The sequence below is a fragment of the Zosterops lateralis genome (genome assembly GCF_965231275.1).
Source record: "Zosterops lateralis genome assembly, chromosome: 11".
Taxonomy (NCBI): domain Eukaryota; kingdom Metazoa; phylum Chordata; class Aves; order Passeriformes; family Zosteropidae; genus Zosterops; species Zosterops lateralis.
The window spans coordinates 10,248,302-10,272,867 of record NC_139771.1 but is presented as its reverse complement, the minus strand read 5'-3'; the positions used below and the strand labels follow the sequence as shown (position 1 = coordinate 10,272,867).

General features: G+C 47.2%; 1 protein-coding gene across 2 annotated transcripts; it reads left to right on the top strand.

Moving 5' to 3' along the window:
• The first annotated feature begins 3,496 nt into the window (after positions 1 to 3,496).
• RAB7A (RAB7A, member RAS oncogene family) lies at positions 3,497 to 23,665 on the top strand. 2 transcript variants are annotated; one of them, XM_083869199.1, is made up of 6 exons: positions 3,497 to 3,608; positions 19,644 to 19,704; positions 20,781 to 20,907; positions 21,720 to 21,938; positions 22,449 to 22,577; positions 22,712 to 23,665. In XM_083869199.1, the coding sequence occupies exons 2-6, from the start codon at positions 19,652 to 19,654 to the stop codon at positions 22,805 to 22,807; spliced, it is 624 nt and encodes a 207-aa protein (XP_083725325.1). In that variant the 5' UTR covers positions 3,497 to 3,608; positions 19,644 to 19,651; the 3' UTR covers positions 22,808 to 23,665. The 2 variants fall into 2 exon arrangements, with proteins under 2 accessions (XP_083725325.1, XP_083725326.1); XM_083869200.1 differs by lacking the exon at positions 3,497 to 3,608 and adding an exon at positions 3,929 to 3,952.
• Positions 23,666 to 24,566: the final 901 nt, after the last annotated feature.

Genomic DNA, 24,566 nt, shown 5'->3' with positions numbered 1-24,566 from the left:
GCTGGGAGGGCCAGGCTGTTCCCACTCTTTGATAATTAACACAGCTGCAATGTATCAGAGGTAGGATTGCCTTTAGCATTACCTCTGTCTTCGCCACAGGCCCCACCCTCCCTGTGGGGCTCAGGCTCAATGGCTGCATTTAGACCCTGTACCAGTGCTTTAAGGTGTTCATCCTCCAGCAGATGAGCACAGACATAACCGCTGCACTATGTTCAATGTCCTCTGCACCACAGATTGGAGATCTGCCATAAGATAAAGTGGCTGCAGTAGCTTCCTATACTTAGTATCTGGTGATCAAGTCTTATCCAGAGCTACCTTTTTGTTTTCATGTGATGCTGCTCTATGACGTGGAAACTATCAGAGGATTGCAAATGGGAAAGCATTACTGAATTACCAAAGGAGTATCTGTACTTCTGGCATGGATTAGGGGACAGGGCAGGCAAAAGACTGGGGCTGTGCTCTTGGCCAGTGGAAATGCATAGATGGTCATGCAATAGCAGAGTTCCAATTTAAAAAAAATGCCAGCAGAAGCAGGGGGAATCTGCTTTAGACAAGATAAATCAAAACATGACGAAGCTTGGAGTACTAAAGCAGCATTTTGTGTGTTTACTGCATTTTAGTTCCCTTTTTAAAATTTTCATATGTTAGTTAGATCATTATAATGAGAATTTGAGGAAGCTGGTCTGGAAGGCCAAAGGTGACAAGGAAAGCACTGCAGAGCCAGCTGAGAGAGGACAGCTACACAAGAAAGTTCTGGACAGCCAGTTTTCACTGAGGCATGGCCACCATAGGCTGGTGCTACATCTTTCTGCACACAGAGGCAAAGAAGGGTCCCAGGGCTGTTCCCAGCGATGAGGAGGAGGGACTGCAGGACTTTGAAGAGCTGAAATATGATGAACAAATATCAGGGGAATAGGAGGACTCTCCCCAAGCTTTTAATGTCACAGATGGCCAGGGTGGGGTAGCTGTGTGTCCACAGAAGAGGGTGAATACATTAAGCACTGTGGGGAATCTCAGATGCTCTCAGCTCATGTCAGGGATCTGTAGGTGCCACAACTGAGGTGATGTCTTCCCTGGGCAGAGGACTCTCTGCCTGTGTTTTTGTACCACTGTTCACTCCATCATCTCATGGATGAGAAAGGAAAGGGAGGGGCTCTTTTGGTCCAAGGACAAAAGCAAGTGGTGTAAGACATAGAACGTTTTAATGTCTCTAATTGGACCAGAAGATTAGTAAATAGAGATTAGGTGACACAAAAGGAAGAAAATCAAAGCAGGAGACATTCTCACTTCCTAGTTTAGAAGAATGAGTGCATGAAAGAGGTTGAGGTTTCTGCACCTCTAAATGTCTAAAGACCCTGTTACTGTAGCCTCAGAGATCCACTCAGCTGTGTGGATGCCCCTCAAGGATAGAGAATGATTTTCTTCATAGCAGTGTTAGTGATTGGGAACGACTGACTTCAAACTGATTCGTTTTTATGGGATTTCACTGGGGTTTGATATTTTATAGTTTCCTTCACAGGCTGCTAAAACTCAGTGTGCTGGTCTGCTCACTGCAGCACACTGCTGTCCCCCAGGGCACACGTTTATTTTGATGGGGAGGGGAGGGCATGTCAAGAGCCAGAGCTCAATACTTCCATTTGCTGCCTCCTAACCACCATCCTTCTCCTTTCACTCTGCCACTATGAATGTAGCTGCCATCCTAGACAGCAGGGACCTGTCTGCTGCCCCTGGTCCTCTGGAGTGCCAGGATCTGTGTGTCCTTTGAGGCAACCAGGATCTTGCCTCATCAGTTTAAGAAAATGCTGTGTTCCCACCGAGGATAAGAAAGCATCTGTTGGTCATGTCAAGAGCAAGTGGCACAGCAACTTCTGCATCACAAAGGTGTGTAATAGGTGGTGCCAGGATTGCTCTGCAGTACAGGAGGAAATTTCACTCACAGTTTTTGTTTGCTTTTCCTGTTGTGTAAAAAAAAAAAAAAAATAAAAAGGGAAACTTTTAGGAAAAGAGAGCTGAGGAACACCCCATAATTTGCCATTAATGTCTGCCCATAACAGCCTGGCATGTGGGTCTCCTGTTAAAGGCAGTGGACTGGGACAAGCCAGTGCTCGGCTCCACCAACGGCTGATGTGCTGAGGGCTTTTCCTCTTTTTTCCAGTCTGCATTTTAACTGGTACCAAGTTTTTCTGCACCTCTTTGCATCTAATGAGGGCACCCTAAAAGCACTAATTAACTGTTGCTGAAAGTTCCCTTCTCTGGAGTCTGGAGCATCTCTCTGATGAGGAGAGACTGAGATGGGATCTCTGACCCATACAAATACTCAAAAAGAGGTGTCAAGAGGATGGTGCTGGACTCTTCTTGGTGGTGCCCAGTGACAGGATGAGGAGCAAAGGCCATAAATGAAAATGAAAGAAATTCCACCTCAACATGAGAAAGAATTTCTTTAGGTTGAGGGTGGCAGAGCACTGAACAGCTGCCCAGGAAGGGTGTGGAGTCTCAGGAGACATTCAAATCCCACCTGGACCTGTTCCTGTGTCACCTGCTCTGGGTGGTCCTGCCTTAGCTGGATGATCTCCAGAAGTCTCTTCCAACCCCAACAAGTCTGTGATTGTGTGACTTTCTTTTTAATATTACTGGAAGTAGCCTCGGTTCTTTATTATCTTTCATTAGTTTTAAAAACACTTTTTTCCCTATGGTTGCTTTCCTGAGTTCACAAGGTAACTAAACCCACAACAGTCACATAACCTGGATGAGTAACATTCAAGTAATTGCTGAGTAACAAAATGAACTTGCTGTCAATAGAGAGTAGAAAATACGAATTTCACTTGTATCACCGGGATAGTTGTTACCCCATGGATCAAGGTCCAGAGACTTGAGAGGGTCCCTCGCCTGCACTATTGATCTTGTGCTTTTCTGTCAATTGCTGACAACCTGGTTAATCAATCTGAATGTATATTCAACTGGCATCATTCTTCTTCTTTTCTGACAAGCGCTGTTGCTACTACCTTACTTTAGATTACAGCTGCGAGTAAAAATTTATAAATATCAAGTATATATAATCTAAAATGTAGCCTCTTTATCTCTAATAGCAATAACTAAGGGTTTTTTTCATGTACGAATTTAACTGTAGAGGCCTCCCTGCTAGTTCTTCAATACTTCAATTTTAGAACACGCCAAATAACAGATTTGTCCCTGTGTGTCCCCATCCTTTATCTCTGAAAGCACGAAGGTTTCTTTGGCCCTTTCCGCCTCCCCTCAGCCCAGGGTGCGGTGTTCACTCCCCTGCTGCGATGGAAGCCGGCGGGGGAGGCAGGTCCCGTCCCTTCCCACCCCACCCCACCCCTGCCCTCTGTGCGGGCTCCGGCGGTACCACCAACATTTATTTTCCGACAATCACGGCAATGGGCCCCGCCCCGGCCCGGCCTCAGCCACCTAACATGGCGGGCGGGCCCGCGCGGTCACGTGGGGCCGGCGCCAGGTGACGTCAGGGCCCCGTGAGCGGAAGTTGTCGGGGAGGCGGAAGCGGGCGCGGGAGGTGGCGGGGCCCATTAAAGCCGACGAGGCGGGCGGGGGGCGCAGCGATCGGGGTTGGGCCGCAGCGGCAGCACCAGGTAAGCTCGGCCGGCGGCACCGCGGGCCCCGCATGCTGCTGACGGGGACGGGGGGTGGCCCCGACCCGGGCGGGGATCTGCTCGCGGCCCCTCCCCGGCACCGGAGGCCCGCGGCGGAGACGGCGCGGGCGGCGCTGTCTCGGTGCTCCTGACCGGCTTCGCACCGGGGCCCGGCTCGTTTGCCCGCCCCGAGGCGGGCCCGGGCGGCCGCGCTGCTGGCGCCGAGCTCCCTGGATCCGGGCCTGGCGCTGCCCTCGGGACAATACAGGAAGGGGCTCCTCCCCGAGGACCTTTCCCAGGATGCGCGTTTTGCCAGGCCTTTGTGGAGCCTCCTCCGCCGAGAGGTTCGTAGAGGCCTGAGTGATGCCTCCCGGGGAGGGAGCGCATTGTCTGCGGCGTGTGGAGCTGCCGTGGCTCCTCGCGAAGCCTGGAGAGGCCTTCGGGGTGGCTGATGGCCGAACAAGGGTCAGGGCTCTCGGGGGGCGTTGGGTTGGGACGGTGAAATGCCGCTCTGGGGTCGGTGAGGATCGCTTTTTACATGAACCCGTGGCCCCGGGAGCAATTAATCTGGCCGAGGAGACGGCCGAGGAGACTGGCAGTTATTGCGAAAGGAGCTGTCGGTGTGTGTAAAGCCTGGGTCAGTTCTGAGAACTATTAGAGTGGATGTTAGAAGTGCTTTTGTCTGTGAGTGTATAATAAGGTAAATTAAGTGACAGATCCATTATTAATTTCCATATATAGAGACAGACTAATAAATATGGAAATGCCTGATGATTGCACTTAAGACAATTGTACTCCCTGTAAATAGAGGAATTATTTTAGTGGTAAAAAGGCTGTCTTTATCTGAAGTAGGGGAGGTAACCTCAGCATCAAAATGAGTATGTCTCACCTTGTAATTCCAGGCCTTTTGTTCTCAAAGCTGGAAATTTCAGTGTTGTTTCCTGGGAAGGTACAAATGTTTGCTGATAAGCAGAGCTGTTATGATCTGTGTGTATGAGGGTTTTATATGTAAACTGAGAACACATGATAGGATGAAGATCCCCCAACTGCAAGCAAGCTGTTCTTTGTTTGACACTTACCAGCATGGAACCTTTAAAACTCTTAGTACTTGTCACTGGCTGGCCAGTTCTGGCCTGTGCCTAACAGTTTGTGTATCCATGTGGGAATTGCGTCTGGGGAAGTGGAGAATTCTCTTTTTAGGGGAATGGTGTATAAGTAGATATTCCACAGTGTTTGGCTGGCTGTGACTTGAATGCTGTGGTGGTACCAGTGACATGTGAACAGTAGCTGCAGCCTGGCTGTGGTTCCACTAGAACCAGGCTGCTGGAGTCAGTGTACCCTGCTCTCTCAGGAGCTGAATTTGAGGTTAAAGTGGGTGGAGTAATTTGAATATTCCTTGTTAAATAATCAAGGCTTCGTCGCTGTACTTACTCAGGAAGAACAAGTATACTTGTCTTTCCCCCTCTCCCTTGTGACTGCCAACAGCTGACTGAACACATGACTCGCCCTCCATGCACTAATGAGTGGACCCACCATGACTGCCTGGCCTTAGTCCTCAGAATTAAAGCAGCTCTAATACTGTTTGCTTTCAAGCACGGGCTTTTTTGTTTTCTTTTTTTTTTTTTTTTTTGTTTCTTTCTTTACTCTGTGCTATTATGTTAATACCCCATATCTGGTGTAGCGAAGCTGTTAGATGGGGCTAATCTGGCCCTTTAATCAGGAAGACTTCTGAAATCTGATAGCAGTTTCTTGCTCTCCCAACCTGTAGTGTGAAGTATAACTGATAGGATGGAAGGGAGTAGCTGTACTAAACATTCTTCTTCCCTGTGGTGTCATGCAGTGGTCTCTGTCCTCAAAGTGAAATACCCTGATAACAGCTCAAGCATGGAATCACAGAAGATTCTGATTTGGAAGGGACACACAAGGATCATAGAAGTTCAGTTCCTGGCCCTGTACAGGCCACCCCCATATGTGCCTAAGAGTGCTCAAGTACTCTTGAGCTCTGGCAGGCTTGGGGCTATGGCCACTTCTGTGGTGAGCCTGTTCCAGTGCCTAGCCACCCTTTGGTGAAGAACTTTTCCCCTCTATCCAGCCTAAACCTGCTTTGACAAAGTGTCGTGCTGTTCTTGTGATCCTGTCACTGGTCATGACAGTGGGGGGGAACAGGACACCCTGAGTTGTACCTTCAGAGTGACAAGAATTTAAATAACTGTGTTGCAGAGTCTGCACTACAGGCCTCCTGGCTCTTCTGCTGAAGCCAGGGAATCAAACTCTTTGAAGAGCACAGACATGTTACAACATTGATAAATCCTTAACTGAAAGTGTAAAATGTACAAACTCTGCTCTGAAGTGACCTGGGGAAGATATGACTTTGCTTAGTTTGCTAATCAAAACGAAGGCTTGTGAGCAGGAGGGTTACCAGATTTATTTTCTGCAGCACCTTTTTAAAGCTTGTGTTTTAAGATACTTGTGTTGGGAGATTGTGAGAATTACCTGTTGGAGCAAATCTCTGGCAAAGCTTGTCCTTGAGGAAACATGACAATTACCATCAAACTATCTATGCAAAACTATAAATGGCTCTGTCTCTAACATGTATGGGATTTTGGTCTGACTTCTGTGTGAAAATGAGACTACTTTGTGCAGAAATTAACATTTGGCTGTAAACAAAATCGCCTGTGCTTGGTTAGGGTGTGTTTTTAAATGCTGCATTGTGAGAGGGTTTGCAGGTACCTGTCTTGAGAATAAGGGCTGTGAAATAGGGCACTTGGATGTTTGCATTCTCTGAAACTGGTGGATGATGTGGGCTCACAGGTACTTACTGTTGCATGTCCCTGCCTTTAGAATACAGTGATTTTGTTTGTAACTGAAGTAAATTGAACCTCTGTGAAACAGGTACAGAACCCTCACCTTGCATGTGTCCAGTGTTTCCTTATGTCTTCTGGGCTTCTCCTTGGCTGTGACCTGACCTGCTCTCAAGTCCCTGTTACTAGGGTCTGATGGACCTAAGATTCTCTTGCAGAGCTGTAGAGTAATTTAGAGATTGTTGCTTCCATAGAAAGGAGTCCAGCTAACACCTTATTTAAATGCTGAAGTTGGTGGGGCACTAACATGTGCTGCTTGTCTGACAGCAATCTTGCATCGTTTAGATGCTTCATTCTTGCGCAGTGTTGTCTTGATAATTGCAGTTTAATTGCCTGATGAGTTAGAGTTGAGTTGACTTCCCTCTGCAGCTTCCTAAAATGATTTTTGTAGTTGCTGTGTAACAGTCTGCCTTCGGATATAGCTGTGACCAGAGATTGTGAGGATAAAAATGTCAGTGTCTGCAGCATCAATCCAAACACGAGCTGTGCATCTCAAAACTGAATTAGGTATGGATAATTAATTGAATGACAGTTGTTAATATACCATGCTTATTTCTGCAGTAAGGGGCTTGATTGAAGGTCCCATTTCTCTTTAAATGCACCTTGAATAAAGCTTGCAAACGAGCATCCAAGGTCAGGAGCTGCACACGTGCTGCTCAGAAATAGCAGGTGATGAAGGGGTACGCCTGTGTCACTTGGTTCCCCTCTGGCTCCTGGTGTGCTTGTTGCATTTCTCTCTGTTGGTGGGGATGCAGTTCTCGATCCCAGCGTGCTGCTGCATTTTGTGCTGGCAGAGCTCTGCCCTGGTGATGTCATCGTTGCTGTGAGCGCTGCTCCTCCTCTCCGCCGGTGCCAGCAATCAGCACTCTGGCTGTGGGGGAAGCTTTGTCAACACTGCTGTTGCTACCTCATGGTCAGTGACCCTGGGAAGGGAAGAAAGCTCATCAAGGCCGCTGAAGTGTGTTGATTTGCAGCTTATCTCAAATAGCCTTGATTTCTTTTGCCCGGAAACCTGGTATTGAGGCCATGGCTGTCTTCATAGGGCAGTGAAGCTTCAGGATGAGGTGGTACTGCCTTTGAGATGGGATTAAAGTGTAAACCTGTGGCACTGATTTCTATCCCTATGATTTAAAGGCACCTGATGTAGTGAGTGATTTGCTTTTTCTACTGCATACCTACTTAAAATGACAATTTAAGGTGACTAATTGTGTCTAACTGCACTTGGATGAGTTTCAAGCAGAAATTGTTAAATGAAATTAGTCTTCTTAATGTCAATTAAAAAACCCTGTATTTTTCTTGAGCCTGTTCTATATACTGTAACTTAGGCCACTTGAGAGATAAGGTGGACTAGTGAAGTGGTGGACAAAAGTGGAGGCCAGCAACTGGAACTGCCTTCAGAGCCAACCTGCCTGGAGTACCTGGACCTTGGTTACTGGAGCTACCAGTTTATCTAACAAGTCTGTGCCGAGCCCTTGGACTCCTTCCAGCTGGAAGCAGAATCATCTTCAAAGTAACCTGTCTCCCTCAAGTAGGCTGAGTCACTCAGCTCCCAGACATGGATAATGATATCTGGAGTCTAAACTGGCACAGTGGTGACATTGTCTCAAGCATGAGCAGTGAGAAGGTTTTAGCTGAGACTTACCTAGGCCTCACCCTTTCCCTCTGCCTAACAAGGTGCCAATTGCCCACAGAGTTCTCTTAAACTCATCATGCAGGTAAGGTGTTTGTTGGACATTTGTGGAGCTTCATCAAGGAAATAGGTGAAGTGGTAAAGTATTGATGTAGGATCTATGGAGGAGGTATGAGGGTGGAAAATATGAGTGTGAAACTGAGTATCCACAGTACAAATTCCTTGTTAGTCACTGACTCAGCTGTCATGGCAGGCTACCTGTTGCACTCCCATCCTGGTACTGAAATACTCGTCCTTCCTGCTCTGCAAACCACATTAGCATAGTAAGAGGTATTGACTGTGTGTAGGATCAAGAGTTCTGCTTGCAGATCAAGGTGTAGTTCTTAGATTACAACCTGTCCATTCAGAAAGCTTCCTCTCTGGAAGACTCATTACTGACAACAGGACCTCCTGGAAGGAGGAGTAATGTTTTTGCCATTGGTGTTGATCTGGTGCTTCTGTACATCTGCTAGTCTCCTAGTAGGCTCTCCCATCATTACTTGTCCTTTCTCCTCTATCAAGCTCCTTATGCTGTAGGAGGCACAACATTCACTCTCTGATCTGAGTATCAGGTGTGAGTTACAGCCTCTGGTAGACCTCCTCAAGGCTGTCATTTGGCTTGGTCAAAGTCTCCTTTTAGTCTCTTGTTGGCTGCCCAGCCTCTAGGAAGTCTGGCAGCCACAAGTGGATAAACAGGGCTTGTTTACCACTGACAAGGTCTAAGATCCGTATTTTGCTTACCACTGCAAAAGTTATCTATTTGTGTTTCTGAAACTGAAAGCATGACAGAAATGTGTGAAAACTTAAAAAAACTGTAGTCAAAACTAGAAATTAATCTGAGCACTTGAAAAATATTGTCACACATGCTAAATATCTAACAAGTCAACTGTTTATCAGTGGCCTAGCTAACTTAAAATGTTTTGAATTGGACAGCCTTATCTTCTGGACACATAGATTAAGACCCAGCTGCCTCTGGCACTGTTTGTTTTATAGAAAGCAAAAAGGGAATTGTGACTCAGGGTATAGCCTGGTGTGAGAACTGTGCCAGGCTCTTGATATTCATGTCAGGGTCACTAAAACTGTTGGGTGGCTCCCCTGGCTGGGTGGGTGTGTGCCAAGAGGCTGACAGACACCATTGTATAAACTGGGCTGTATAAGCACTTTATCTGTATTTCATTTACTTCAAGACTTATTTTACTGATTGGAAAGCTGTCCACCAGTGAGGCCGTCGTGGTGGAGGCATCATGGAAACTGTGCTGGTGGAGCTGCAGTGCTTTGCGTAGGCAAGGCCCTTAGTCAAGACACGTGGCTTGTTGCCTAGTGTCTCCCAGCAGCCAGCTATGTGCTCAACTCTCCTCCCACATCCTGAGATTGTCTCCCCCAGGGCAGAATAGGGGAAGTTAAGCTTGCTCTGATAAAGGGGGAGGGGTGTTAAAGCAAGCATGCCTGTTCTTGTAACAGCTTAATCGTTGGTGGAAATCTGCTGGGAACTACCTGAAATGATATAGGATTTAACCGGGAAATTCCTTCTTCCTGGAAGGTAGGGGCACAGCAATACTGGCTCTTGAATGACGTGACATTCTTGACATGATTTGAGCTTTCAAGAGAAGGGTAGCAGAAGATCTTGAGACACTTGCTATTGGTCTGTTAAGGTATGTCTGCCCAATCCTGAGAGGATATTTTGTGGTGTAAGGGCCACTTAGCTGCTGGAGGAATCAGTGGACTAAAACTTCATGAGTAGAAACATCCAGCTTTCAGTAAAACTACTGTTTGGCTTTCTTGTAAAGATGTCTTCCTATAAGCTGAAGACTTCTACTTGAGCAGCCCTAGCTTTCTTTCTGGGAATCTTGGTCTTATTAGTGTGTAGCATTAGCTTCAAAAGGATCTTCCTGGACTCCTCTCCTGCCACAGCTGCAGTCTCTCATACCTGCTACCCACTGTGGAGATGATGGGAATCGTCCTCGGGTTGTCGAGGAGCAAATTGATTCACCCAAGGTGGCTGCCCACCATAGCTGGCTGCATCCCTAGTGGCATTTTCTTCACTGCCTTCCTTCCATTGCTTTGGCTTAGTGTGATTATCACCTGGGAGATCCTACATGTGCTCCTGTGATGTTAGGCTTAGCAGCAGTCTGCGCAAAGTACCGTTCCTGTAGACAGCAAAAAATATCCTCCAGACCTTTCACTGCTCTTAAGCACACTGTTGGTCTGATTGAACATGGGGAAATATCTGCTGTGGTACTGTAAGCAAATGCATCTTCATGGTTGTTTTGCTCCCACTTACAAACCGTGTAGTCAGATCAGCATGATGCCTCATCACAAGAAGGTGGCTGTTGTGATATCTAAACCAGTAGAAATCAGATCAGTTTTTGGCATCAGGGGTGGGGTCTAGTCTGAAGTAGTTTGGACTTCCTAGGGTAGAGTAATTCATTATGGCAGCTTTACAGACAGACTTGTTCAGTTCCGCAGATGGAACTTAAACTTTGTGCAGCATAGAACAACTCTCATGTGCCAGGAGGTATAACAGGCCTGTGAATCAGTGAGGCTTGGACTGAAGAGCTTGGCTTTGAGGACTTGGGCTTTGAGCCTTACTAATCATATGCATCAGTGCCTCTCAGGAATGCAGTGCTCTCCAAATCTCAGCCCTAAGAGAGCCACAGCTGAGCTGAGACCTCAGGCAGGGCAGACCCCTTCTCATGTGCAAGTCCTGTGATTTCATTGCAGACATTGCTCCTACCAGTGGCATTGCTTCTGCTTTCTCTGTGTTGTCTGGACTCTGCCATGACTCCTTTCAGTGAGCTCTGAGTCCTTGCCCACATCAGGGGTGTGTGATTGGGCCTTCACCTGAGGATTGAGGGATGTCTGAGGCAACCAAAAACCTTCCCACCACTGACAGGAGTGTCTTACCCAGCACAGGCTCTGGAGCTTCCTTGATCACACCAAGAATCTATGATACTCAAAACTGTTCCAAGGCTTCTGTTTCCCAGCTGAGTTTTCTGCTGTTTCTCCAAGCTGTGTGTTGCTACATCATTCTCTTCCTTTAGCACTGAACTGCCTTAAGAGCATGTTACCCATGAACAGGACACAGCAGAATATTTGTGTAAGCCTGGTGTCTGCTCTTGTCTGAGAGCTGCTCCAGACCATTTCAGTTGCCTTTGTGTCACACCAGTTTGGTGCCTGTGTTGAAGCAGACAATAGCCATAACTTGAAGCCATGTGGCTGAGCTGCTGCTGCTGTTTCCTAAGCTTCACTCAGTTCTAGAGCAGCTGCTCCAGCACTAGAGGCTGCAACTCCACCCTCAAAAGGTGGAAACTTACTGCAGACAGCTGTAGTCTAAAAAGCTAATTCCTCTGGGATACTGAACCATGTTCCAAGATTGAATTTTGATTTGAGACTTGTCAGTGTGCTAGCGGGCATCTAAAGTCCTAGGCTGTTGTTCAAGAAGGTGAAGCTTTTGGCATAGGACTCTCAGATGGGGGTGAGATATACTGGACATACACCTGACACTTGCAATATAATGTTTTGCACAAGGTGTGAAAAATTAAGTTGTAGCTGAGGCTTCCAGCTCCATGAACAGAGGTAATTTCTGTCTCACAGGGCTGTCTGGGAAAAGTACCAACTGGACAGAAGCCTACTCCTGGTGGAACAGTAAGCAGCAGGCAGCTGAGCCCCTCCTCTTGAGGAGGGAATGAGGAGCTTTTGGCTGGGTACCAGCAGGAGGGAATATATTGGTTAAAGCAGCAACATAAATGTGTTGGGAAGAAGGAGGTGGAAATCAGTTTTGAGATGCTACTGATAGAACAGCAGATAGTGTACCCTTCCAGTGAAGCTGTCACAGGAATGTCTTGCCAGCTGCTTTTGGTGTGGGCTGTACTTGAACTGTCTGCAGCTCTGAGGTATGTATGCACGGCCTGAAGGCACCTCAGATTGTATGGACAATAGGAGCCCGTCGCTGTCACAAACAACCTGTTTACAGGGACCAGTTCTTGCAAGTTGTCAACCCAAGTGACAGGATGTTCCTGATTTCCTTTTTAGACACAGCATGTGTCCCCACTAAATGTGAGGCTTTTCTTGATGGTATTCTCCAGTGTGCTGAGGAAGCTGAGCTCCTGATAGTCCTGTCATGGAAGTGGAAGAGTACTGTCCTGCTTGTGCAGCCTTTGTCAGTGCAAGACTCAACTTGCTATTATAACTTCCTTTGCTTCTGTAGTAGCCCTCAGTGTGAGGGTGCTGGATACACGTTCCATCTGTAGAGCACCCAGATTTGGTGTGAAGGCTCTGTAGCAGTCAAAAACATCAAAGGCAGATGTATTTCTAGTTTCTTCCTTGAAGGCAACTTAGCATCTCTTAAGCCATGTTGATATGAAATTAATAGCCCCTGCTGATTGTCTTCTGGCTACTGCTGTGCTTTTGCCCAGCTGAAAAGACAGGACTTCTGTCCTTCGGGGGGCTATTGTGTCACTCTTGGGAGAATGCAAGTGGCATGTTAAATTTGTGTTGAACTGTTCGGGCAGTCGCTTGTAACTTTGTATTGACATCTTGTTAGCAGTGTCTGTCTGAGGGGCTAGAGGGAACCAATCTATTGTTAAATTGTAACTGGTAAAGCTTGTTCAGCCCCATCTAGGGCTCGACTGCGGTTGGAGTTGGAGGCTTCAATACAAAGGATATCTGGACTGCTCAGACACTCTGCAACCAGAAACTGTGACTCTGGTTAACTAATGGCAATAACAGGCTATGCCTTTTCTCAGGATGAAGCCTTGCTTTTTCAAAGTAGCTGAAAAATTGGAGCAAATTCATGTATGTACTCAAAGGTTTAGCTAAAGCATGGTAAAGTACAGTGTGGTCATCTGGCAGGTGGTATCTGCCAGGCTGTTTGGTGTGCTTGGTCCTCAAAAACAGGACAGACATTCAGTGACCATCTCATTTCAGCGGCTGGAGATCTAAGCAGACATAAGCCCTTGAGATGCCAAACATGCTAGGGAACTTGCTACTTTTGAGAGGGAACTGGTTCAGTCTGACTGAGCTAGTCCTGAATCTTATTTCAAGCTTCAGTTTCCTTGAAGAAATGCTGAACTCGGTGAGGGAGGAGGGAGGGAATAAAAATAGCTCTGTAGTACAGAGACATCCATGCAAGAGAACAGTGAGTAGAGGTGCTGTTTCTGTGTCAAAAGTGCAGTTAGCTGCATTTTGGGACACTTTTCCTGCATTTCAGGACAGAAGATTTTTCCAGAACACAAGGGTAGCTTTTGTCTGGTCACTGTGGTGAACATGCTGCCATGTGTGGTAGCCTCTAATGGAGACCTGATCTGTCCACATCAGCTTGTTTATGGTGGATATTTTTGCTGAAGGTCCTGTGGTATAGCAGAAAGTGGAGGCTCTGTTCATCAGCTACAGCACCTAGAACAGAACTGCAGTGCTTCAGGTTCAAATACACCTTTTTGTAGGATACCTGCTTACTCCTGTGCTGCCTGCTGGGACAGGGAGCAAAACCAGGCATCTATAACTCTGAGTTTAGCTCTGCTTGATGCCTGCTGCCCTACCACTTCATTCTTTGGTGTGGTGTTAAATATTCCTGGGCGAGGACACGAGGGAAGATGTACTGTCCAACATCCTCACTTCAGCACCAAGCAGAAGGTGCAAGTGGCAGGCTGATAGCTGTAGTAACAGGGAACTCCTGGTCAAACATTCCAGCCTCTATAGACATGTTAGGATTGTGACTCCGACTGTGCAATAGCAAAGCTGAAACAGTAAAAACTGCTCAGCAGCTTCCAAAGTGGTATGGCTATGCTGCTGCTTAGGGAGCCTTGTCTTCCTAAGGTGAGATTCCCCTAGGCCTGGATGCTTTCATGCTAAAACTGTCCATGAGCAACTTAGAATATTCCTTTTGCAAGGCCTGCTTCTGTTAAAGCATAGCTAATCTGAGGTCTGGTGAGCCATCAGTGCAAGCTACTACTGTTCCTTGCTTATTCCAACCCAGTTAATATTAAAATGCCTGCATTGTGACTTGACATGTGAACATCTCTAAGGAATTCGTAACCCTCCATTTTTGCTTTGAGTTAAAGCAGCTGTCTTAATATAGCAAGGGAAAGGACAGTTGTAATGTACTCTGAAGCAAGAAGGGAAACCTAATTAGACTTGGCATAGGCTTTATTTGCTCTTGCATCTGAGCTGTAGTGCTGTGAAGTTTCATAGGATGGGGATTGTCTCTTCCTTTCAGATCAGCTAAGCCAGTGACACTGGCAGGTTAGGTGTTAGGAATTTCACCTTGCTACTCCTGCAGGTGAGTGTTAAAGGTGGCAATAACAGTATTGTGGGAGAGAGTGTGCTGTACCAGCTTAGTTTCCTGAGGGTCAGCATATTGTTAATGGCTTGTTTGCTTAGAGAATAGGCATTAAAAATGGAGTGGAAGATCTCTTATCCTGTATGAGACAGCTGTGTCATTTCTTTGGCATCAGTTAAGCCAGGAGGAGGAATGATGCTGATTGGTCTCTTGCCTGATGTGGAGTGTCTGGTGGCTCCTGAGCAGGACTGGCTGGGTGTGCTGCTGTAGACTGTTCTGAGCAGTCATGCAGATGACCTGGCAAAATCAAAAAGATTTCATGTAGTGTGAAACAGAGCTGAGTCTTGGATCAAATATTAACTGACAAGTTTTTCTCTGTGATGCCTCTTAAAAAGGAAGTGTTTATTCATAAGTGCTCCCGGGGCTGGACACAAGCCCCATGTGAACTCTCACACTGCCATCTGAAGGGCGGGTGCCTCAACAGGGTGCTGCTCTGGAGTAATTGTGTCAAATACCATAAGGCAAGACACGCTGCATTATACAGTGCAAAATAATGTTAGTGCTGAGTCAGTGGGACTCGAGCCTATCTCAGCTCAACCATTTTCTGCAGGACCTGAAGATGTGCTTCCTTGTTGTATTGGGCAAGGAATAACTAGAGTGTTGGTCTATTTATACCTGCAATGATATTAAAGAGGGCTTGGCCCTTCAGCTCACTGGGCTTCAAGACAGCATCAGTCAAGCCTGGTAGAACAAGAGTGTGAGGCAAGGCAGTGTCCACTGCTAGTCCCTGGCAGGGCTGGAGTTCCTCACTGTCTCACAGCCCGCACCAAATTTGAAGCTGTGGAAGGTTCTCACGTGCTATGGCTCACATCCGTTGCATCACCTGGGATGGAAGCTGAGTGTCTCACCTGCCTGGTGTTGATGGGGCAGTGACAACCCTTCACTCTGCTGGGTAGCCTGTCAGCTATGACAAGAAGTCAGTGTCAGCTCTGACTCAGCCTGACTTCCTATGTCTGCAGGTGACTGCTCAGCTGAGTTACTTGTAAGGTAATGAATCTTGACAGAGCAGTTTGTCTTCCCCTTATAGTGGGACTTCAGGCTATGCTGAACTTGGGAGATAAGCATCCAATGTGATTTAGTGTTGCAATTTAGGACTCTGCAAATCCCTCCCTAAGCATGAGAAATAATGCCAGCTTGTCCAAAGCTGCTTCAAATACCAGGAGGCAGTGAGCTGCAGCAGCAAGTGATATTGGAAACACTCTGAGGAAAATAGAAGCAGTTCCCAGAAGCATGCTGGGTTCTGGCACAGCCACTTCTGGGTGAGCTGTTTTCCTCTGTCCTGAGGAAATCAGGTGACTTGCACTGGACCTGAACCTATGCAGATGTTTTTTATGACAGTTCAGTGTACACAGCTGTCTTTAAGCTGTTTTAAAGCTCTGTTCTCTTGCTTCTTGCTCCCTCTGGGCTGCTTGTGCTGCACAAGTCTGGCTCAGCTGGCAAAAGTGTCACTTATGTGCCTTGTGAACACAGGGAGATGCAGGCTTGAAGGAGCTCCTGTGGTCTGTTCTCCCCATGGATATTGTGGATCTTGGCAAGAGCCAGGAACAGAGCTAAATGTTGGTGTTGTTGACAACTTTCGGCTGGCTCTGTCTTGGTGAGCATAGCTGGGCTGTCAGCTGGATCAGTGAAAAGTGCAGTCCACTGGAAAAGAGAGGTGTTGACAGTTGGAGAAACTGTCCTCCACATGCTCTCTGGCATTTGCTAACACCCATCTAAGCGTGTCATGAGCCCTGTGGGTGACCTGTAACTGCTGCTCAGCCCACAGCCCCTGGCCATTGTCCTTAGCATCAAGTCCTGTTTAGATGTATCTCAAGGATCTCAAAGTTACACATGAAAAACCAGGAGGGCCAAAGCCCAAGTGGAACTTAATCTGGCTACTGCTGTAAAAGACAATAAAGTGTTTTTATACCTTAGTGACAAAAGGAGACCTAAGGGGAATCCCCATCCTTTATTTGATGTGGACGGAAACACAATGATAAAGGATGAGGAAAAGGCCTGCTACATGACTTAGACACACACTCAAGACTCTGTGGCTGTGTGGGTGGGCACTGAGGGAACTGGTGGAAGTGCTTCCTGAACCCCTTTCAATCCAGCAGTTGTGGCTCCCTTGTGAGGTCCCAGTGGGCTGTAAGTTAGCAAGTGAAATATCCACCTACAAGAAGGGTAAGAAAGAAGGAGGATCTGCAGAAGGCCTGTTAGTCTGACCTTGGTGCCAGAGGAGGTTATGGAGCAGATATCTTGAATACCATCATGCAACATGTACAGGACAACTGGAGGTCAGGCCCAGTGAACATGGGTTTAGGAAAGACAGGTCCTGTTTGACCAACCTTGTCTCCTATGACAAAGTACCCTCCTTAGTGTATCAGTGAAAGGTTGTGGATGTGGTCTGTCTGGATTTTAGTACAGCCTTTGACACTTTCCCACACCATTCTCCTGGAGGACCTGGCTGCTCATGGCTTAGACAAGTGCCCTGTTTTCTGGCTTAAAAACTGGCTAGATGACTGGGCCCAGAGAGTGGTGGGGAATGAAGTTACATCCAGCTGGCAGCTGGTCACCAGTGCTGTTCCCCTGGGATCAGTACTAGGGCCAGTCTTGTTTAATGTCTTTATCAATGCTCTGGGTGAGAGGATCAAGGGCACACTCAGTAAATTTGCAGATGACTCCAAGTTAGGTGGGAGTGTTGATCTGCTGGAGGGTAGGGAGGCTCTGCAGAGGGATCTGGACAGGCTGGATCAACGGGCCAAGGCCAGTGGTGTGAGGTTCAACAAGGTAAAGGTGGATCCTGCCTTTGGGTCACAACCCTTGCATCTCCAGGCTGGGGGCAGAGTGGCTGGAAAGCTGCTGCCAGGAAAAGATCTGAGGGTGCTGGTGAACAGCAGCTGAACAGGAGCCCAGGTGTGCCCAGGTGGCCAAGGCCAGTGACATGCTGGCTGTATCAGCAGTAGTGTGGCCAGCAGGCCCAGGGCAGTGACTGTCCCCCTGTACTGGGCACTGTTGAGGCCACAGCTCAAATCCTGGGTTCAGTTTTGGGCCCCTCCTTACACAAAAGACATTGAGATGCTGGAGTGTGTCCAGAGAAGGGCAACAGAGCTCTGGAAGCTCCAGAGACTGGAGCACAAGGCTCCTTGGGAGTAGCTGGGGGTGTTTAGCCTGGAGAAAAGGAGGCTCAGGGAGGGGCTCTGCAACACCTAAAAGGAAGATATAGCCAGGCGGGGGTTGGGCTCTTCTCCCAGGTAACAAGTGACAAGATGAGACAACAGCCTCAAGTTATGCCAGGGAGGTTTAGACTGGATAGTAAAGAAAACTTCTTCACCAAAAGCACTGTCAAGCACTGGAATGGGCTGCCCAGTGCAGTGATGGAATCACCATCCCTGGAGGTGTTTAAAAGCCATGTAGTTGTGGCACTGAAGGAGATGAGTTAGTGGTGGCTTGGCAGTGCTGGGTTAATGGTTGGACCCATTGGATGATCCTAGAGGCTTTTCCCAACCTAAACAACCCTGTGACTGTGAGGTGGGTGCAGTCCTAAAAGGTGTAGCGGTAGGTGCATCACTAAGTAGCTGCAGGGGTGTTCCTACAGCTTCTGCAGCATGCACTGACAGCAAAGGCTAAAGCACTTGATGTCTTCTAACCCTCAAAGCTTGAGATGATTAAGATCTTTTTTTAACTGGACTGCATCTAGAGAGAGGCTTTTACAGCTTGAAGCCTCCTGTAGTAGTGGGGTGAAATGGATGTAGCTATCTAGCACATCAGGCTCTTGTGTATCCCAAGAAGCACACAGGATCAAGCTGCTTGGAAGACATAAATTGCTGTTGTAGAAGCAAAGGCTTCCTTAGCTGTGAAAGTCAGAAATAGCTTATGATGAGTATGAGTTGTGTGCTGTGATGAACGTGGTATAGCAGGATGGGAATTTTAGGGTAAGCCAGTCCATATATAAGGGCTAAGGCCTATTGTCAAGGATCTTTGAAGTCAAGTAGTACAGCTATAGCCATCTTGCCATTCCTCTTGCTGTACTGAACCTGCAGGGCTCCTTCAGGAAAGCTAAGAAGTCCTTGTGTTGTGGAGCAGGTCACTACCAAAACAGGGTGTGTGATCTGATCCAGAGCATAAGAGTGGCTGGCCCGTCCCCTCCCCAGAGGTGTGGAGAAGGGCCTCATGGCAGTTAAGGGTATGCTCAGTCACTGGCAAGACCTTGTACTTGCTCTCATCATGCTGAACTATATCCAGAAGTGTATTTAGGCTTGCTGCAGCTGATGAACTTGTAGCTGCCTCACTGGTCTGAAGGAGACCTGGGAGCAAATAGGTGTGGAGCTCTGAAGTTCAGCTCTCTTGCTAATTGGATGGCTCATTAGTGGCCAGTTTAGAGCCTCCTGCCTATGGAGTTTTTCAGTTGCAGGATGCAACTGAACAAACAAGCCATGGAGTAGATGACCATCAGTAGGCTGCATGTTGAGGTTTATCACTGTAACCTTATTACACCAAAGCTGAAGTGGCAATAGTCAGCTTCCTGTGCCCTCAAAGAAGCCACAGAGTCTGGTAGCAGTTTGCTTTGTAATTCAGCTGCCCTGTGTGGCTGTTGCTGCTGCTTCAACCCCTGCATATTCTTGGGATTTGATTCTTTCACACAGCACAGCTGCTAGAGAAAGATACCACTTCTCCAAGTTCATGATGTAGGAAATGCTGGGGGTTTTTTTCTTATTTTTTGCTGGGAAACTACTGAACAAAAAAAGCTTGAGTGTGGTATTAGAGACATGCCTGCTTACCCTCACTTTGTGGCATGTGTAAGAATTATTAGCCTGTATTGGGAACTGCTATGATTTACTGCACTGCCTCACGTCAACAGAGATGGCTTGGGGTAGTATATCCACGAAATGGCCCGGAAATAGGATCCAGAAGGGTCTTGGTACAGTAAATGACAAGTGCTCAGCTCACCTACCTCTTGGTATTAAATTGCTGCTACTGGTCTGACACGGCCGAGCCTGTGCTGTGGGCAGACACACAGTCAGTCCTGAGTGCAGCCTTGAATTGGAGTCTGGTTTCAGGAGTGCTGGTCCCTGTCTGTCGCTGGCTCCTTGCTGGGAGTCAGGTTTCTCAGACTTTAAATTTGCTGCTTGCTTTCTTGGAGGAATGACATACTAATAGTTTGTGATGGGATTGTTTTTCCTTTCTAGTGTGAAAGATGACTTCTAGGAAGAAAGTGTTACTGAAAGTCATCATCCTTGGAGACTCTGGGTAAGTGGAAGAGCCTTTAAGCTGCTAATCCGTACCTGGCTAGGGCAGTGCTCTTGACTACTGAGAGCCTGGATGCACTGTAAGATGGCAGTGCTGGGAGGAGAGGTTTTACAGCCTATGATAGCTGTTACCTCACAGGTCTAAGAACTCGTCACCACTCTCTGTCTTGAATGTTTAGTCTTGAGGTCCTGCCACAATATTAAATGGGGAAAATGGGGTGGGCAGACCACTGAAGAGTGGAGTAGCCTTCTGCAAGGAGGACATGTGTTGTTGGAATGAGTGTTTCACTTAAAAAAAAAAAAAAATTAAAAAAAAACCAAACCACCAGTAAGCATTCTTACGTCACCTCCTAAAATTCTGTCTGTAGACAGAGACGTAGTCTGTACTAAGCCATCTGCTTTGCTTCTCTGGGCTAGCTGGAGCATGCCCCTTGGAGTGAAAGGCTTTGCTCCGTGCTCTCAGCAAGGAGTCTGCTCTGTTGTCAGAGGTTATTTGCTGTGCAGGCTGTAACCTGATTCCCGTGACATAAGGTTTATTTATACTCCTGTGCCCAGCAAGCTGTTGTTCAGGGCGTGTTTCTCAGCCACACAGAGGGCATGTGAGCCTCTGAGCTTGCTCTCTGGGGAGGATCTTCACCTCTGGGTGCCTAGCATATATGTTTGTGAGCTGCTGCCATCTGAGACTGTCTGTTTTTCCACCTCCTTGTTCTGCAGAAAGTGAAGATTACTGTTTGTGATGGGTTTCTCTGAAGCACTTCATCTTCCAAAATTGCCTTCATGGTCATGATGTGATATCTGTTCCTTACCAAGGATTAGATTAGTGATGGGGAAGTGAGGTTTCTTAGGATATAATCCTTTGTATCCTTGGGTAGCTAATACTCTTACTCAGCTAATGCCTCAGCATCTCTTGGTGTGCAAGCCTCTTCTTGCAGAGGTGGGTGCTTTTACCCTGGTTGAAAAGCCAGGAGGTTATAGGCAATGAAGGGCACTGAAATGTTCTCTTCAGGGTGATTAACTCAAACATTGTTATAGAAACAGCCTACCAAGCCTGTCTTTCTTTTTTGTGTTCCTGTGCAGGGTGGGAAAGACATCACTCATGAACCAGTATGTGAATAAGAAATTTAGTAACCAGTACAAGGCTACGATAGGTGCAGACTTCCTGACAAAAGAGGTGATGGTGGATGACAGGCTAGTGACAATGCAGGTAAGGAGGCTCTGCTCCCTGCTGCGAGGGGTGCCATCACCCCACTTGTGTGGAAGCATCTGCTCTGATGTAGCCCAGACTGGTGTATGGGTCAGTGTACTGGGTGTGAATCTTGTTTGCACTATACTTCTGTTAGACATAAGTGCTCCTGGGCTTCTCTACAAATTTTTCCGTGGGCTGAACAAGGGATTGCAAAGATTAATCTGGGTTCACCTAACAGCAGTGTTGCTAGGCCCTGTTTAAAAAACTGGATTTAGTACTGTCAAGTAAACTAGATCTCATTGGAAAGATCTAGTTCACTTCACTAATGTTCAAGAACTGGAAAGGGCTGGGAAAGAACTTCATAGGTCAACCATTCATGTCACCCCAAGTCCTGTGGGTGTAGAGTTAACCTGCCAGCCTGCTTATGTCTCTGGTATCTGAAGCTTTCATCTATCCATGGTGAAATTGACTGCGAGGCAATAAAGACACACCTCTGCAGCCATCAGAGGTGTGTCTGGACTCTGTTGGTATCCAGGTGCATCCAAGCACTGCAGGCAGGTCACCTGCTGACCCTAATATCCAAGTCCTGCTTGCCCAGGACAAGGGATATGTCCCTGGCTGAGGCTGAGCACAAAAAGGGTCATCTATCTTTAGAAGGTGTTTCTGGCTCTTGATGCTTAGTGCCTACAGAAATCCCCAAGCCTTCAGGTGCTGCTATCTGCCTATCTGGGGACTATATATGCCTGGTGGGGAGTTTTGGAATAATGCCCCAATTGCAGACTGACTGTGTCAGAGTAGAGCTGGCTTATCTGCCCTGTCTTTTGCTCCAGATATGGGATACAGCAGGCCAAGAACGGTTTCAGTCTCTGGGAGTTGCCTTCTACAGGGGAGCAGATTGCTGTGTGCTGGTATTTGATGTCACGGCTCCCAACACATTCAAAACCCTAGACAGCTGGAGGGATGAATTCCTCATTCAGGCCAGTCCAAGGGATCCTGAGAATTTTCCTTTTGTTGTGCTGGGAAACAAGATTGACCTAGAAAACAGACAAGTGAGTACTGGGACTTACTTAACCTCCTTTTATGAAATTGCTGGAGTGGGAGACCTTGTAAAAACACAGGAGGGGGTTACCTGAGAAGTGGGAGTGGGAGGTGCCTGAGGGTGACTCAGATGTTGTCTGCCACCTGAGAAGGGTTTCTCGTGCCTGCAGAGGTCAGAGCCCTGTGCACAGCATGCTCCTGCCCACTGGTGGAAGGATTGCAGCAGCTTCCTGGGGAGGTGCAAGTAGAGGAGCTGCTCCTCCTCCCACAGATGTGCTGAGCAGTTCCTATGGGAGCAAACCAGTGCTCTGTGGTCTCATTGCCCTTGGGCATGGCCCTCCTTGCCCTGGGGCTGGCTTTGTCAGGTGGTGGGAAGTGGTCTCCTGTGTTCTGTTTCAAGGCTGCAGCTTTAATGAAGTCAGAGCTGCTCAGGTTGGATGTGAGAGATCTCTGGCTTTGCTCTGAAATAAAACCTCTCCCTGCATAGCAGAAGGTAGTGATACTGCTGTCTGTCCACCCAGGTCACCACAAAACGGGCACAAGCCTGGTGCTACAGTAAAAACAACATCCCCTATTTTGAAACCAGTGCCAAGGAGGCCATTAATGTGGAACAAGCTTTCCAAACAATTGCACGAAATGCACTTAAACAGGTAGGAAGGGGGCCAGTGTCCATCCCTGTGCCAGTGCTGTGGGTAGCCTGGGGCTCACCCCCAGCCTTTCCCTGCTCCTTGCATGCTGGGAGCTGTCTGCAGAGCTGTGGCACTAACTCCTTCTTTCCCACTAGGAAACCGAAGTGGAACTTTACAATGAATTCCCTGAACCCATCAAACTAGACAAGACTGACCGAGCGAAGGCTTCTGCGGAGAGCTGCAGCTGCTGAGGGGAGAGGGAGGGGTTGAGCACAGTCCTTCACAAATGAATAATCACACTTAGGCCTTCAAACACACAGCCCCTCTTCTGTGTTTAAAATGAAATTACAAAAAAAAAAAAATTGCATCTCCAGCTGCCAAAATCCACCCTTCTCTCATGAGCATCTGAGTCCTGCACTCCAGAGCTCACGTCCCCACACCATCCACATCACACTTCTTGGTAACAGACCTTTCTCTTAGTTTAAAATGGAAACTCTTATGTATGTTTGGAACTGAATCTAATTCCAGGTGTCCAATGGAGAAGAAACTGTTTACAGGTAATCTGTGTAACAAGTTACATACATTTTTAACTGTCTAGTGTTTTCCCCTGTGAAGGCTGCAACTGGAAAGGCTGATTACCCATAGTTCATTGCAAGCTCAGCACTCAATTCGACTAGGTTGAGTTTTGTATGTATCTCTGTTAATGCTTGTTACTTTTAACTAATCAGATCTTTTTACAGTATCCATGTATTATGTAATGCTTCTTTAGGAAAAATCTTATAGTACATGTTAATATATGCAACCAATTAAAAATGTACAAACTAGTGTAAAATTCCTGAATTACATGTTCAAGTACTGAAACACAGGTTGTGTAGAAAGTGAGGACACTTGTGACTTGCGGTGTGCTAGCAACACAGAGTCCAGATAGAGGCAGTATTCTGTACAGTGGAGATGAACTATGTAAGCCTTCTTGTTTTGAGGCCAAAAAGGCTTCATCTTCTGGAAAAATCTGTCTGGCTTCCTTGTATTTAAATTCTCAAGATTTGCATAACAGCATTGATATGCACACTGGATTATTGGATTTAAAATTAAATACAGCTATGAAATGACCTCGTTTGTTCACTTCCCCTACTGCTTAACTCCTGACATCCTGGAGCGAGCATGAGGAGCCAGAGCTGAGGTGTCCCTGTGGCTCTTTGTGCTGTGGAAGCAGCTCCTCTCCCACTTGGGGTGTGGTAGCTGTTTCTTGATGAATGACCTGGACTATGAATCTTCCTTTTCTTACTGACTGCTAATCTGGATGTTTGGTATGGAAAAACTTGGCAATCTAGTCCCTTTCCTCTCTTCCTTTCTTCCTGGTATTTGTTCTTGCGTTTGTAGCTTGCTTAAATGGAGCCCTTCTACCTGTTTTCCAGAGGTCTACATTCTAGTACGTAGGCTGAGCTCTTATGTAAAGAAACAAACATGATGCCAATAAACTTAACAGGAACAAACCTTCTTGTTTACTCCTGTTTCTGACTCTTTTATTTTTTTCCTCCACTAACATGCTTTCTTTCTTCTGTCCAGTCACCATTCCAGGAAGCCAGTGCTTGCTACCAAGGACATTTGTGCCTTCCAGCTTCGTTTTTGAGAGTGGGGTGAGCCAGCCCTGCTTGCTTGGCTGGGGTACTGCTAGAGAGTTAACCCCTCTGCTTCTCTAGAAGCTGATTGCAGGGCCTGGAATGATGCTGATCAGATCCCTCAGTGAGCAGTCCTTCAGCCTTGTTTTGGGTGTATGTCCTGGCCAGCCTTTGCATTTTGGGACAGGCTGCTAAAGCTCTTGCTGCCCTCTCCTTCGAGGGGTTGTGTGAGCAGAGCAGGCTCAGCCCTTCCTGCTCACCAGCAAGGCTGGTCTGGGGTTCCTTGGAGTGAGTTGAGGGCCTTTCTGTGGTCCAGACTAGTCAAAGTTAAGCCTTTAATTTCTACATGCTGGGTATGACCCTCTGCTTGCACTCACCAAGGCTTAACTGA

Bases quoted from the DNA above. Each gene is read 5' to 3' on its own strand.
- RAB7A (XM_083869199.1), top strand. From the start codon at position 19,652: ATGACTTCTAGGAAGAAAGTGTTACTGAAAGTCATCATCCTTGGAGAC. The intron at 19,705-20,780 runs GTAAGTGGAAGA...GTTCCTGTGCAG, and splicing joins ATCATCCTTGGAGACTCTGG to GGTGGGAAAGACATCACTCA. The intron at 22,578-22,711 runs GTAGGAAGGGGG...CTTTCCCACTAG, and splicing joins CACGAAATGCACTTAAACAG to GAAACCGAAGTGGAACTTTA.